Source organism: Dermacentor andersoni, chromosome 5, assembly GCF_023375885.2.
Source record: "Dermacentor andersoni chromosome 5, qqDerAnde1_hic_scaffold, whole genome shotgun sequence".
NCBI lineage: Eukaryota > Metazoa > Arthropoda > Arachnida > Ixodida > Ixodidae > Dermacentor > Dermacentor andersoni.
The window spans coordinates 89,423,159-89,437,832 of NC_092818.1; the positions used below are offsets into that span (position 1 = coordinate 89,423,159).

General features: G+C 45.5%; 1 protein-coding gene across 1 annotated transcript; it reads right to left on the bottom strand.

Moving 5' to 3' along the window:
• Positions 1-161: 161 nt before the first annotated feature.
• On the bottom strand, positions 162-14,356 carry LOC129385027 (uncharacterized). The gene is made up of 3 exons (XM_055070831.2): positions 14,061-14,356; positions 5,792-5,935; positions 162-982 (listed from the first exon to the last, which is right to left on the bottom strand). Exons 1-3 carry the CDS (start codon positions 14,172-14,174, stop codon positions 824-826), a joined length of 417 nt encoding a protein of 138 aa, XP_054926806.2. The 5' UTR covers positions 14,175-14,356; the 3' UTR covers positions 162-823.
• Between the last annotated feature and the right edge of the window lie 318 nt (positions 14,357-14,674).

Sequence of the window (14,674 nt, forward strand, 5' to 3'; positions counted from 1 at the left end):
TCTAAAGTCATATTGGATAGGCAGAATCTTGGCTATTGTACATTTACTTTTTTATTGCGATAGCAGTTATGACGACACACTAGGCGCATTTCTGAGGCCGCCTTCGGTGTCGCGGCGTTCTCTGTAAAGTCCAAGGTCCATAACATCGTCACCGCGCGCCGTATGCTGTTTGTGTGAGTTAAAGTGTGCGAGGCTGAGCGAACGATGGTGGCTCGATCTCGCGCGCGCAAGAGTGGAAAGAGGGAAAAGCGCGCCGGTTAAGGTCGCGCGCAATGCAGCGGTGGGCGACGGAAAACACGACTTGTTTTGTTAATAATGCATGATAGTGCTTACACAAGGCAATATGAACATAAGAAAACCGTGTGGTCGACTAAACATTTATGAAGTCTGAATCGTTGTAGTTATTAGGATACGTCCTATAGGAACTACCATGTGAGAAAATCTGAACAATCAACGCGTTTTGCTATACAATACTCAAGCTTTAGGAATAAAAACAATTAGAAGGTCTGTGAGCAGCTTGTATTATTGCAAATCATTATATGTGTTTATCCTTTCAGTGAACTAATTAAAACAAAAGGCATTCGGCGCAGGTCAAAAGAAACCAGTCGGTCATTTTTGATCTTACTTAATGGAAAAAGAGACCAAACATGGCGAATATTTAAGCCAACTCCTCTACGCTACGAAATAGGGGTGCAAGTACAAGATAAAAAGCTTTTTTTCTTAGAAAGTGAAGGCGCGATATTCGGCATGATTTTGGATATGTAGTGGAGAACTGGATCTTATGCAAGTGCGTGGGTGAGTTCGTCAATTAATGACGCAGGTATCACTTGTTCTCGTCGATTATTTTGCGGATCTCTAAGATTCGATGGTGTGCGCCGTTGCAGACATCTGGAGCCAGACCATACGTCATGTTGTATACCACCCAGTTGATCACGTATTTATCGGTCCGGTCGTAGCCTATCTTGCGGTATGTCTCCACCATCTGCAAAGAACGAAATACTACATATTGATGTCGATCTTACGTGCAATTATTCTTTAACGATTGAAAAACTTGCAATGACGATTGAAGGCAAACAATGATTCCCTGTGATTTTCCACAAGGAAAAAAGTAAAGCATTATGCAAACATTATGACATCAACAAACATATACAAAAGATTACTCACAGCACTGCAGAAATATGAAACCAGTTACGCAGGATAAATCATGACTCGATTAGGCCATAACAGCATTCAACGACGTACTGCTGGTAAGAAATAATGGCATTGCGCTAGAATACAGCTTGAAATATCAGTTCTGCGAGCCAATACAAAAGACGTTACTGGAACAGTCTCTTCGAACCGCTTAGTAACCGGCGCAAGTATCAGTCTGTTCCCCTTGTAACTGTGTTTCATGTTTAAATTTAGATAATAATTACTTTCTATTACCGTAATTGCAAATGAACTGTTTTGCTATATTCCTTTCAGTAATTCACGCCATCCATTTGTTTCAGTAATTCTCCGCGTCAACTATGAGAACGGAAAGTTGTAGGGGCCAGAGCGTGTGAAGCTTGAATAATTGCGTATGTTAGTAACGCCGCTAATCATAACATGTATCGCTTTAACATTGCGCATTTATACCTGTTGTGTTCTTTAACGGTAAATAAATTTTTAAGAAAAATGCCTGTGGTTTATAACAGTATCTTCCTAATTAATTTTCATCACTCCATCAGCACATTCATTGTGCAAGAAATCAAATTGCATAATTGAGAAATGACTAATATATACGAATGAAATGTTTATTTCATTGCGTTAACGCGACATCGCAATTCAACTGACGCAGTTCATCTCGCAAGGCCTGTTCACTTATTGCATATTTTAAAGGCAGTGCCAGTTTTGAGATCAGAACTGTCATACTTTCATTAGGAATTGCTATATCCTGACATTTATGTTTGATTGATTATGCGTATTTATGCATAAGCTCAAATGTAGCTGGGTCACTGATGAATTTGTGTGTATCGAACGCAATAATGATCATTGTTGCACTTTCGTTCATTCGCTCGAAGTGGATAATATTTGCATGTGCAATCTGACAAGCTGCAATTCGTGGGCGACAATTTGTCCTGCAAAGTAAGTATATTGAATGGTAATTTCAAATACCCTTTCACTAATTAAAATATGTATTTACATTTATGAAAATATTTGCCGTTTGGAGTAATGCAACATAAAAAGCCGAGTTGTGTAAGATGTCACGCGCGACATTAAGAACCTCTGCTAAGAGCAATAAAAAAACCTGTAATAACAGGTAATTAAAAATTTAAGAAAATCTGCAAAATTTATTTCACGACCAATATCGACAACAACGCTATTAGTATTGAAGCAGTGCGTCGGTGCACCATGTTCCAAGCGCCAACACCCGTCTTGTACAAGGCCGTGTATGCAGCCGGGCTGCTCTATCGCGCTCGCCAGGGGACGCTGAGCAAACTAGGGGCGCCGCACGAAAGTCCACGCATGAAGCGCCTATGGATATATATTCCAAGAAAGGCGGTCTGAATATATGTGATACGGGTTCGACTCCGCCTAGCCCCCTACCAATTTAAATTAGATTTTTATTTGAAGAGGCAAGTTTTTATTTTTATTGAAGACCCATTGAGGCAAGTTTGCGTCAAAGGGGATTGTCGAGAAAGAGAGAGCGTAAACTTTATTATCAAATCAATAAGATTTGAGTCCGGTGTCTTTTTAGTGGGTCTTGGCACACGCCGCGGATGCGGTTCCGATACCTTGTCTCGAAGCGGCTTTCTCGGCTCGCTGGACGGCCCAGTGTTGTGCTGTCAGATTCGAGCTTAGCAGTGCGGTCTTCCAGTGCGAGCGGAGGCAGGCGGTAGAAGAGAGGAAGGGGTCGGCACTGCCCAACTTGTTTGTTAAGTGCTGACATTCCCATAAGATCTGATTAGGCGCGGCAATCTCGCCCCACGATGTGCATCTGTTTGTTTTGTACATGTCTGGATACAAGGCCTGCATGAGTCTGCGATTTCTGCGAGATTCTGTTTGTAATTGTCTGAAGTGTACTGCTTTCATCCTGCCTAACGCAGCGTGAGGGAATGGGTGTACGCGTCTTTGTAACTGGTAGTGTGTCGTGATGTCGTGGAACCTGGTCATACGATCCTCCCACGCCCAGACGTTTGCAGTACCCCGCGGGTGCTCTTCCTCCGATGATGCTCGGTGAGTTAGACCTCGAGTAACGCGGTGAGCTGCTTCGTTGGGGGTGCTCAACCCACTGTGTGCCGGGAGCCATAGCAAATGCCTTCGGTGATCGAGTTCGGCCTCTCCCTGGTGTATGGGATGTCGCTGGAGTACGTGATACACCTCTTGCGAGATGCGCCCATTTGCAATATTGCGAATTGCCGTTTGCGAATCGCAGGACACGTATGTCGCTTTGGTTCGTGTGAGGGCCAGTGCTTTGGCCGCTTCCTCTGCCGCTTCGGCGTGTGCCGCTTCAGCATGTGCCGTGTTCACGGTGACGCACGTGAGGCGGTTGCCTCGGTGGCTAGTAACTGCCGCCAGGAAACACTTCCTGTCTCGATAACGGACTGCGTCGGTGAAGACGGCCTCCTTGTTCTTGGAGTAACTTTGGTTCATGCGTTGTGCCCTGGCTTTACGTCTCCTCGTGTGATGTTGGGATTGGATGTTGCAAGGCAATGGGGGCACGTATGCTCGCGTATGGTTCTTGGAATTTCTAATTTGATGAAGTGCTGCGTGTGGTTCGTGATGCCGAGCTTTCCGAGCACGTGTCTGCCCTGGAGGGTCTTGGATAGGCGCTAGAGTTGGCACACTCGTTGCGCCTCCACGAGTTCCTCGAGCGTGTTGTGTAAGCCTAGTTCTAAGAGCTTGGTCGTGCTGATCCCGGGCGCAAGTCCCAACGCACACTTGTGCGCCTTGCGATTGTCGAAGAAATGCGCATATCGAGTTACCCTTAGCTAGTGATCGAAGTCGGCGTAAAAGACATTCACTGAAGAGCGGCATACACCGAGTGGCATATATGCAGTGGTATGCATACCGCAGTGATCCAGGTCTTTGTAAAAAGGGTCATTGATAAGTCTCGCATACCCCGTTGTGCATATCCAGTGGCCCAAATGGACATCAAAAAGATTAACTTGAGCGCGATGCATGCGCATATTCACTTGCCCTGGGACGCGAGTTGGGTTGAGAGAGGTTCATTGAAGAGCGACACAAACGCAGTGGCACATTCTCAATAACTCAAGTTGGCCTAGAATAGTTTCATTGCAGAGTGGCACATGGGAAGTGCCACATACAGTGCTCCCAGTTGGCATCAGAGAGGTTCATTGAAGAGCGATACAAACGCAGTGGCACATACCCAGCGACCGAAATTGGTGTGAAAATGGTCAGAGACATAGTATGTCCCGAGACACCGCCCTAAAAGTTGGTGAAGCACATTAAGAATGCTAATCGCATTAACGCAAATATCTCCTTCGATATGGGAATTAGCGAAGCTTTAATTGGTATCGGGGAGGACCATTCGCAAGTACAGAGCACTCGATTAACTTCGACATATTTTCACAAACAAACGCCTAGCTCAACATAAAGTTGTGGTGCAGGAACATGTGCATCCCACGCTTGATGACGATAGTATGACAACGACGGTACGACGACAGCGGAATGACTGCGAGAAAATGACGAGCAATGAGCGACTATGACCCCATGACGACCGCGCGATGACACCGATTGAATGACAAAGAAGGAATGAAGAAAAACATTCAGACGACGTCACCAGGACAGCTGGATGAAGACTTCGGAATAATGACAAAGATCGGACAATGACGGCATAATGATGAAGCGTCACAACAACAGTATGTAGACGACTACATGACGGAAATCGTATGACGAAGCTAGAAAGACAATGGAACCAAGGCAATGGCATCACTATGATGATATAACCACGCATTCACGACGAGCATTGCGTGATAACACAATAATGTCTATGGTATTACGACAATCGCATGATTGGCGGGCGGCCTACTAATCTGTCACAGACGGACGATTAGCCACTAGTAACTGACGGGCGGTGAGTGACTAGTAGCGGCACACTGAGACAGCTTTCAGCGGCATTAAAAATAAAATGTAGACTTTGCCGAATAAAACCGCAACCTGGCCACTCCGCGCCACTCTGGCGTTTCGGAAAAAGAAAACGTGCTGTAATGGCGAGCGCAAAAACGAAAACTGTGGACGGGCAACTCACGTAAAACCACTTTTCTTCAACAGCTTGAGGAAGCAGTTGCGCACTTTTTGTGGGAGATTCGTGCGCGCACACTGCCTTTGTCAGTGATGTCAATTCACAGTAAAGCTGCAGCGCCCTTGGGAAAACAAAGACGTTTCGCCCATTTTTTTCTTCAACCCTTTTGTTTCTTATTAGAGTACTTGGTCGACCTATATTACCACTTCAGCTGTATTGCAGTATATGTGGTATTTGTAAATGTGCATATTTCATAGTACGCACATTCCTCTCGTCTATAAGCGGTCAGTGAGCCTGTAGTGAAGCTGCTGTAAAGATAGTATTTTTTCCCTCTCACTTTCACAGCTAAGTACAGCCTTATGCACAAATGTGGTTAATAATCTTCTTCTTGTCCTAAATAATGGCCTCGCTTTCGTGTAACAGTCTATTTATTTGAAGGCACGTAACATCATTACCGGAGCGCAAATCGGCACACATATACTGCCATTCTTTCCATGCCGCCGTATTGCATGGGCATGATGTGATAGCCTGATATTGCATGACGCAGTGAATCAAAACACTTACCTTGTGCCTTATTGTGCGAGGCGTTTCGAAGGATATCACTGTATTGGTTGTATCGTTGCCCTCGGCGAAAGCGCAGCCAGTCCCATCGATGTAGTATATCGAGGCACCGGTGGCCAGCCGTCCGAACAGCTGGCTTTCGCACAGCTGCAAACCCAGCGCGAAAGACACTGTTACTCGCAATGGTCTTTACAAAACTAGTTCCACATCGATATGTTCCTGTTGCAAAAATAAAAGAAAACGCATTTCTCGCGAAATTGGGTAAGATTGACATTTATCTTCGTGGCAGCCATGTAAACAACCTGCCCTAGTTCGGTCTGTTTGGTGTAAAATATGCTATAGGATCTGAAGACTATGCAGACAAAAAATCGTTGAGGCGCTTCTTGAATGGCTGTGAAACAGCCCACCCAAGGGTGCCCTAGAAGTCATGAGGATTAGAAAAGCTGCAAAAGAACTACTTCTTTAGGATATGCCATATACTGTAAAAAAAATAAGAAAACGCTCTCAGTAGAGCAACATGTTTTCTTAATTAAATTGAGCGTTTCCTTGATCGTTGAATTCCACTATAATATAAAGCGGTACCGCTCAGCTAAGTTTCCGTTATCTTGAAGTGAAAAAATATTGTTATGAGCACAAAGAAAAGGTTTATTTAGGCCTTGCCATCGGCTACAAATGGCAAAAGAATGGCCACTGCACAGTCGTGGTCCTGGTTGTCTTTCCTCTCAGATCTCCGGCTCTCTTTTTCGAACATGGACGCAGCCTAACTGACGTCGGAAATAAAGCCCACCGGGAAGTCAACTGGCTTGTCGTGGCGTATGTGCTTTCAACCTGGTCACATGGGTAACTTGAGTCCTAGCAGAGCATCTATCAGTGCATGTTAGCCGCGCGAGAGTATACTTCGCTGATCTTGCAGGTTCTGGCACAAACCACGTTTTTTTTTTCTTTTGTGAGATTCCAAAGCCAAGTTAGGTCACCTCACTTATAAGTAACAAGCCAGTGGTGTGCGTCGTAACGTGCTTTAGAGTTTTCTTGGAACGCCATAGTACACAGACGCGAAAGTCGCCGAGCATCTTCAGTGAGGCATTGAGGATCGGCGACCGTTGACTTGTCATGGTGGTAAAAAGGGTGAACATGTCGAAGAAAGAAGGGTCTGTAGCCAGCAGTCTCATGTTTGGTGGTAGTGTATGCTTATGTAATAAGTGGTAGTACCTCATCACAGAACTTGTGACTGGACGCAACATACTTGGAAAGCATATTGCTGATCGTTCGATTAATACGCTCAGTAACACGGTTCATCGATAGATGATACAGCGACGTGTGCTTCAATTGACGTCAGCGGTCACTTATAATAACCCAAGGTGCCCCGTTTCTCCGAACAATAGGGTTAAGTAGGAAGAACGACATTTTCGTGGCAGTGGTTGAGGGTATGGGCGCCGCCTCGTAGTAACGCGTCAAGTAGTCGTCGCAGATAAGTATCCAGCGGTGTTGCTTTTGGGTGACTGGGCAAGCTTGGGGGAGGACACAACTAGACGGAGACAAGATGGGGCAGTGACTGAAGCTTTCAGGCATTGGCATTTCACGCACCTGGCCCCGCACAGCTTAACCGAGTGTCGGATCTGCGGCCTGTCAAAGCGTGCTTGAATGACGTAAAGATTGCGCAAGATGATTAAATGACAGGAGGTAGGGTCGTCGTGCAAATCCGAAGGATTGTTGACCGTAGATGCTCCAGAACCGGTAGAAGTGAGCGTACAGTCGTGCTTGAGTAGTTCTTTTTCTAGAGAAGTCCGTTACGTGCACATGAGCGACTTGTTATAGAACGGGTCATAGTAAAGACTGCTTTGAAATGAGTGTCTATCTGCAGTTCCTATTGACTTAGCGTCTCCTACAAGAGCCCGGATGAAGGATGGCCACCGAAGGAGTCTTCTTCCGTGCGGCAGTTTACGGCCGTCCCGCGGTGTCGCAAAAATCAATGCTCAAAGTTACTTCGTATGTTGATCGGAAAATAACTACAAATGCCGTCGGGAACACTCCACCCCCCAAGTACACTTCGGCAGTGCACACACATACAGGACGCAACGACTCGCCGCTGACTCCAGAAAACGTTGCGCCCAAGGAGCCTTTTAAAAGCGAGAATCGATACACACGCAGTCGCTGCGGTACCCAAAATGAAGCAATTGTAGAAGCACCATCAAAAAGCACATGTACGTCGACCCGCCGCGGTTGCTCAGTGGCTATGGTGTTAGGCTGCTGAGAACGAGGTCGGGGGATCGAATTCCGGCCACGGCGGCCGAATTTCGATGGGGGCGAAATGCGAAAACACCCGTGTACTTAGATTTAGGAGCACGTTAAAGAACCTCAGTTGGCCGAAATTTCCGGAGTCCTCCACTACAGCGTGCCTCATAATCAGAAAGTGGTTTTGGCAAGTAAAACCCCGTAATTTAATTTTTTTATCATGTACGTCGTAGTAGATAATAACTTCAGGGGGCACTTCTGTCGCTAGTATGTGTCGAACGACTTCTGCCCCATCGGCCGCGCTAGTTCGGGTTCCGATGGTAAAGGCGTGGCGCAGCGGCGCAGTGGCGATGGAGAGCGAGGTAAACGTGGTGCACCATTAGGTGGTTGGGGTGTTAAACTCCTGTTAGATGCAGGCGTGTGGCTCCGACAGCGTTGCGGGGAGTAGCGCCACCTGAAGAAAAGCTGGTGAACGGAAGTTGAGTTGTCATCATAAAAAATGCGGGCCTATTGAAAACCTTGGTAGACCACTATACGATATTGGGCGCCGATTGCATAAACTCGGTCTATGGCCTGTAACAGTGCCGGATATTTCGATGCTCCTTCAATATAGTAAGGTATGTTGGTGTCAATCTCATAGCCACCAGGTGGGTCACATTCACCTTGGTTAGGCACGGGCCGCCGGGAGGAGTGCGTGCGACAAAGGTGTTGGTCGTTGTCAGAATCCTGATAGCTACTGCTCTCTCTTGAGTGTGGAGTAGGACTATGTCCAACAGCCACTGTGTGAACCATCGAACGGCTGTGTTGGTCATATCGTGTTGTGAGTACGCACCAGTGATGCCTGTTTGAGCGACGGAATGTCTGGGCGGAGCAACTCCTATCGAACACTCTGCCGTATGTCTGACGGATTAACACTGCGCGATCTCCTATCCACTCTCACCACTGTTGTGACGTTAGCCAAGCTACCAAACTGTCAGCGAATCAGAGGTTCTGCAGTGACGTATGACGTCAGACAATGAATTCAAGCTTTCTTTGCCAACCAAAAAAATATGTAAGCGTCTTAATCTATAACTCTCAACGAACGTGCAACTTTAGCCTCTTTAGATATTCGATAGTTGACTATTCTACACGATTTGAGCATTTCCTCAATGTACTTAGTACATGTCTCGCCTGTAACCTAGGCGTTTGGCGAAAGCGTCTGTGCAGCGCATTTCGTTTTTGCACTGGCGTCTCCATCCCAAGCTTTGAGCTCCTGGACGAAAAGCGACATCGAAGTGCGCGTGTCTTAGTGGTTCTCGTACGAGACGAGTGAAGGTAAGGGGGCCAGCTGCGCCACCTGCGCGGTAGAGCCCGAACAGTTAGATCGGTTCACCCTTACGGTTACTCGCGGGCCACTCGTGGACTTCGCCTTTTCCTCCGAAAATTTGTGGCACCCCGTAGTACTGCAACGAAACACCCGGCATTCATCTTGGATCATCGTCAGAGTCGTAAGGAATCGGGCCGGCCTCTTCAGGCAAGCGAAAGAAGGGGGGGGGGGGGGGGGGGAAGCCCGGGAAATCGACGACCTCGCCGAACTTGTAACAGCGTAGGATCTGTCGTGTCAAGCTGTAGCCAGTACCTACTCCAGACTGCTACGAGCTAGGGGGGAAATGCTTACTTAGGCCTTGAAGTCGTCTACAAACGGCCACAGATGCCCGCTGAACAGTTGTACATTTCTTCCATTTCTAATCTCCGCGTCTCTTTTTCGCATTTGTACGAGAGAGTGTTGGTTGGATCGAACGTACGGTTTTTCGTTGGCTTAATCAGTGAAACAGAATATCTTCTAAAGTGTTCGACGCGTACAGTGTAGCTCAGGCCGAACGGATCTAATGAAGGATGATGCCTTACGTTATACTTCTGCAATAGCATCAGCTTTCTGTAAACACAACAGACCTTTCTCTACATTAAAAATTAATAACGCAAGTTCTACCTGACAGTGAAGAACGTACCGAAAGAAATGTATGCAGATTCAACGCACATGTTGCAATCTATGCGGAGTGAAGCTTCAATGAAGCGGTTATTAAACTATTGCTTCACTGCAGCAGTGATGCACACAATATCGTTTTATTTCAGGCTATGCAATGGGCTATTTAGCGCTGTGTGTACGTCCGTGGACCACGAAGGCCATAACTTTATTCTCGCGGCGTACTTGGTACTGCACTCACAACTGTACCGAAACGCAAGCACCAAATTAGGAGGATGGAGTGTGTCGGAGGTCTACACAGCGATGTAACGCGGACGAGAGGATTGTATGATAGCTGTCGACGGGAGAATGGCGATGACATGTGTATAAATATAAAAATGCAACACAAATGTAGCTACTCTTACACATTCTGTACCTATTGTGTCACAGTTGCATGTACACATTCTGGAGGATCGGCCAAGAATAGTCGCAGACCCCATGCCACATGCCGCATGGCAAAGTTCAGGGGAAAAAAATTGGAAAGATCCGTTGAATACAATGCTTTCGTCAATTGCCAAGCGAGTGTACTTTAATGGTACCTGTGAGCCGACATTGCTCGTACATGTTGCTGTTTGTCGTAGTAATTTTTTTACGCGCAGGACAGGCACTTCTTTGTCGGTCGCATACATTGGTTATATGAGTTGTTTATTTATACAGGGGCCCCGGTGGTAATATTATTCCTAGCATATTTAACGTTCTGATATTTATCCACAAACCTTTCTACTGATATATTCACTGACCCACCTTGCCAGCTGTAACGCAATATCCAGGAGAGTAACCATAGAAAGCTTCGCTTTAATAGTGAAACATGTCATAACTTAGCGAGAAAAAAATTGAACGGTGCAAACAATTTTGGGAACACGTAAAACGACTTTCTGAAGATTTCGTAAACAAGATGCTCTACAGTCTTCAGAATACTAAAAAAAATACTGGGGTTTTATGTGCCGAAACCAAGATCTGATTATGAGGCACGCCCTGGTGAGTCACTCCGTAATAACTGGACCACCTGCGGTTCTTTAACATGCGCCAAATGCACGATGCACCACAGTGTTTGCATTTCGACACCATCGAAGCTCGGCCGTAACGACCGGAAATTGATCCCGCGATCTCGTGATTAGCAATGCAGTGCCATAGCAACTAGGCCACCCCATCGGGTCCTTGAGCGTCTGTGCACAAAGCCAATTAAAATATATATATATATATATATATATATATATATATATATAGTTGAATAAACGAAGGAGCACACTTACGAAAATTCCATTATTAATGTTGTAACGTTTCGGCCGTGGCACGGCCTTCGTCAGAATGCCGTGCCACGGCCAAAACGTTACAACATTAATAATGGAATTTTCGTAAGTGTGCTCCTTCGTTTATTCAACTACCTATGCACCGGACCTACAGAACTTTTCCTTGAAATATATATATATATATACACCTGAAGAAGACCGTTAAAAGGCAGGCGAGGGCACCATGCTGAGACACAACGTCACTTTTACGCAGGAGAGCGGGACTCTGTATGTGAACCTTCGCCTTAAACTATTTTCTAACATTAACAATCGTCTTCGATCATTTCTGCACATTGTTGACGTACTTTAGCTTTAGTACGTAATTTATTAAATAATATTTTGTGCGCTAATAAATTTTACGTAGCAACTTCTTGTTGTTATCTTTTGGGCAAGTGCACTTTCCACGGCTGGAAATAAAAGTATGCATGTCATTCTAACTGTTCTTCGTGTAGAGTAGTGTTTGGGTATCGGGTTAAAAGGCAAAAGCATTGCATTTTTATTCAGCTGATGTATCCCCTGCATAGATGGTGTTCAAATCACGTAACATTACTAACAGCTAGCTCACGACCTCCTAGCCTATGTATCATTTTTGCTGTTGCTCTGAGCACTTCACGAGACGCCACTTCTTGTGAGCGAGATCTTTCTGTTATCCTTTCAGCCCATATTAGAAATGCAATGTTTGCGCAATAATAGGAAACGCAATTTCATCCTACAAGTGTCATTTGCTGACCCAACCTAAAGCCTAGGAGTTACATCAAGTCACGATAGTTGAGCTGTCTGGATCACCGATGATTGCGTCACGTGGGTATCCTCAATGTGATAATAAGCATCAATGTCACTCAGTTTCGACTGGTCTCTCTGGGCAGTTTTGATACGTTTGCTAAGGAGAGATCAGGTATTACTCGTGAACATGACGAGCTTACCTTCCTTTTACGGGACTTGAGTCTAAACCGCAACGCCGGTACATTAAAGGACGTCATGGATATCAAATTACATTCTGAATCCTTTGTCCAATTTACGAAAGGCCAAGTCCTCTGAACAGTCTATGCAGACTTTTTGGTCCCTTTAGAAGGAAATTACGCTTGTTTACTAAATTTTAGGCTGGCCGCCACTCTAGGCTGATCCCTCAAATTTGAGAAAAAAAAAATAAATAAATACGATACATTGCTGCGAACGCACGCCAAACGAAAAAAATTGATTCCTTGATGATGGCAACTGGTTTATGGTTTCCACCGCTAGTTGAAAATCCGCACACAATGTCTACTTGCAGGTAAACCTTAACTCGTCGTTGCTTGCTTCAACATCACTCGCTTTGTTGTCACCGATTTCTTCACATAGTCCGCCGTATTTACTTACGTCTAGAGCGTTCGAGATGCTACATTTTCCAAAATGCTGGCATACTCAGCTCGGCTCGAATTTCATCCCGTGCTGATGCCGTCCCGTTCACTGTACCAGACAATGGGAAGTAGACATGTCGAAAGAATATGAACTTGTTCCTAGCCACACATTGTTCTGAGCTTGTTCCTCCCTCTCAAATCTTCGAATGTATGAGTTATACCTCCACTGACATACTTGCTTCTCATTGTATACAAACAGTAAAATCAGCAGCCACTTCTTTTGCAGCTTATTGCATCAACCTTTTCGTGGTCGATTGTTCTTTACCTTTGCGGCAAAACTATATCCTCAAATTTAAGCCGATCCACCTATTTCGCTTATTAATAAATAAATGTTTCGACCTGCACTTCGATGAATGCAGTCTTGATAAAAAGTTAACGATGCTTAAGCAAATGTTATCAGAATTTATGACGTCACGGCATGCAGGTGCGAGACCTTTGCCGTAACGTGGCTATATAGAAATTCGGCTTTCACAACTCGGGTTTCACTTGTCAGAACCACAATCTGATTGTGAGGAAGCCCTCAGTGGAGGACCTCCGGAAGAATACTGGCCACCTATAGGGTTCTTTAAGGAGGACCGCAATGGAGTGTTTTTTTTCTTTTTTTTTCATTTCGGCGCCATTAATTCACGCTCATGACGGCCTGGATTCAACCCGTAAGATTGAGCACAACTGCGCACCCCTATATCCCCTAAACTACCACACGACAGATAAAGCGCATATTGACACTTATACTTATTTTTCACCGGTGACCGGTTTTTCACCGCGAAACAAATGTTAAGCGTAATAGCTCGGCGTAGGACGCGCTTGTATGGATTGGAAGTTTCTCGAATGTTATCGATGGTCCTAGCCGTTGTCTGTTGTTACCGAACCTTGTGAATCCTGATTGTATGCGCCTATCTAATTGTGTAGTACTTTCTGGAAGGCTGGCTGCACCAACGATTACGCTGGAACTTTCGACGAGTCGTGTATAAAAGCCGACGCACTTGACCCGCTGGTCAGGTTTCGAAGAATACCGACTGCGCTCGCCGCAGCCATCGGTCTTTGTGTGGAAGTTGCCTTTGCGGGCTAAGGTGCGCTCAGTAAAAAGTTCATAGCGTGATTTACAGTTTTGTTACCGTGTTCTTCATCGTAACAACGACGTGACAATGTTTTTGTAAAGGAGGACCCATACACGATGGAGCTTGACAAGCTCGCTGATAACGATGTTGAAGTTAGCGACGACATGCTTATGCCGTTTAGACGAGGGCGAAGCGTCACACGATAAATATCGTGGGAAACTAGCCACCTTGTGTGAAGGGCATAAAGCGCTCTTAGTTGGCTGCCACAGGAATCATGCTTTTCGCTCCACTCACATCGGAAAACCAGGCGGCCTTGTGGAATCTGCATGGAACTTGCTGCAGGGGGTCTCCTTGCACATTTGCAAGAGAGACACCAGCGAAAAGGTCGAGACGCAAGCTGAGTGTCATGGCGAATTGGACCGTCGGGCGCTGGACACTTGTTATGCTACTCACAACATCAATCTGAAAGAAAAACAATGGAAACTGGTCAACTAAGGGTAAAGTACGCGTGTCTCTTTCTCTCTCTCTCTCTAACACATACACACGCACACACGCACACACACACTTATATTAACAGGCAAATTACTAACTTTCCGGGCAACTGTGTCACTATTTTAGGAAATTTGCACGTGACAGCATTTTATAGTTTTTGATAGAGCATTGCACCAGCAATGCCCAAATTTTTGCGGACAACCTGAAGATACAAGATTAATGTTGCTTATTAGCTCAAATTCATCTTAACCTCAAAGCACTGTCGTAGACATTCATCCGCAGCCAATAAACTATTTTGTAAAATTAATATTCTGGGTTTGCTTTATACGCCAAAACCATGATGTTATCATGACGCAAGTCGTAGTGGGCGACTGCAGATTAATTTGCCAATCTTTAACGTGCACCCAAAGCACAGT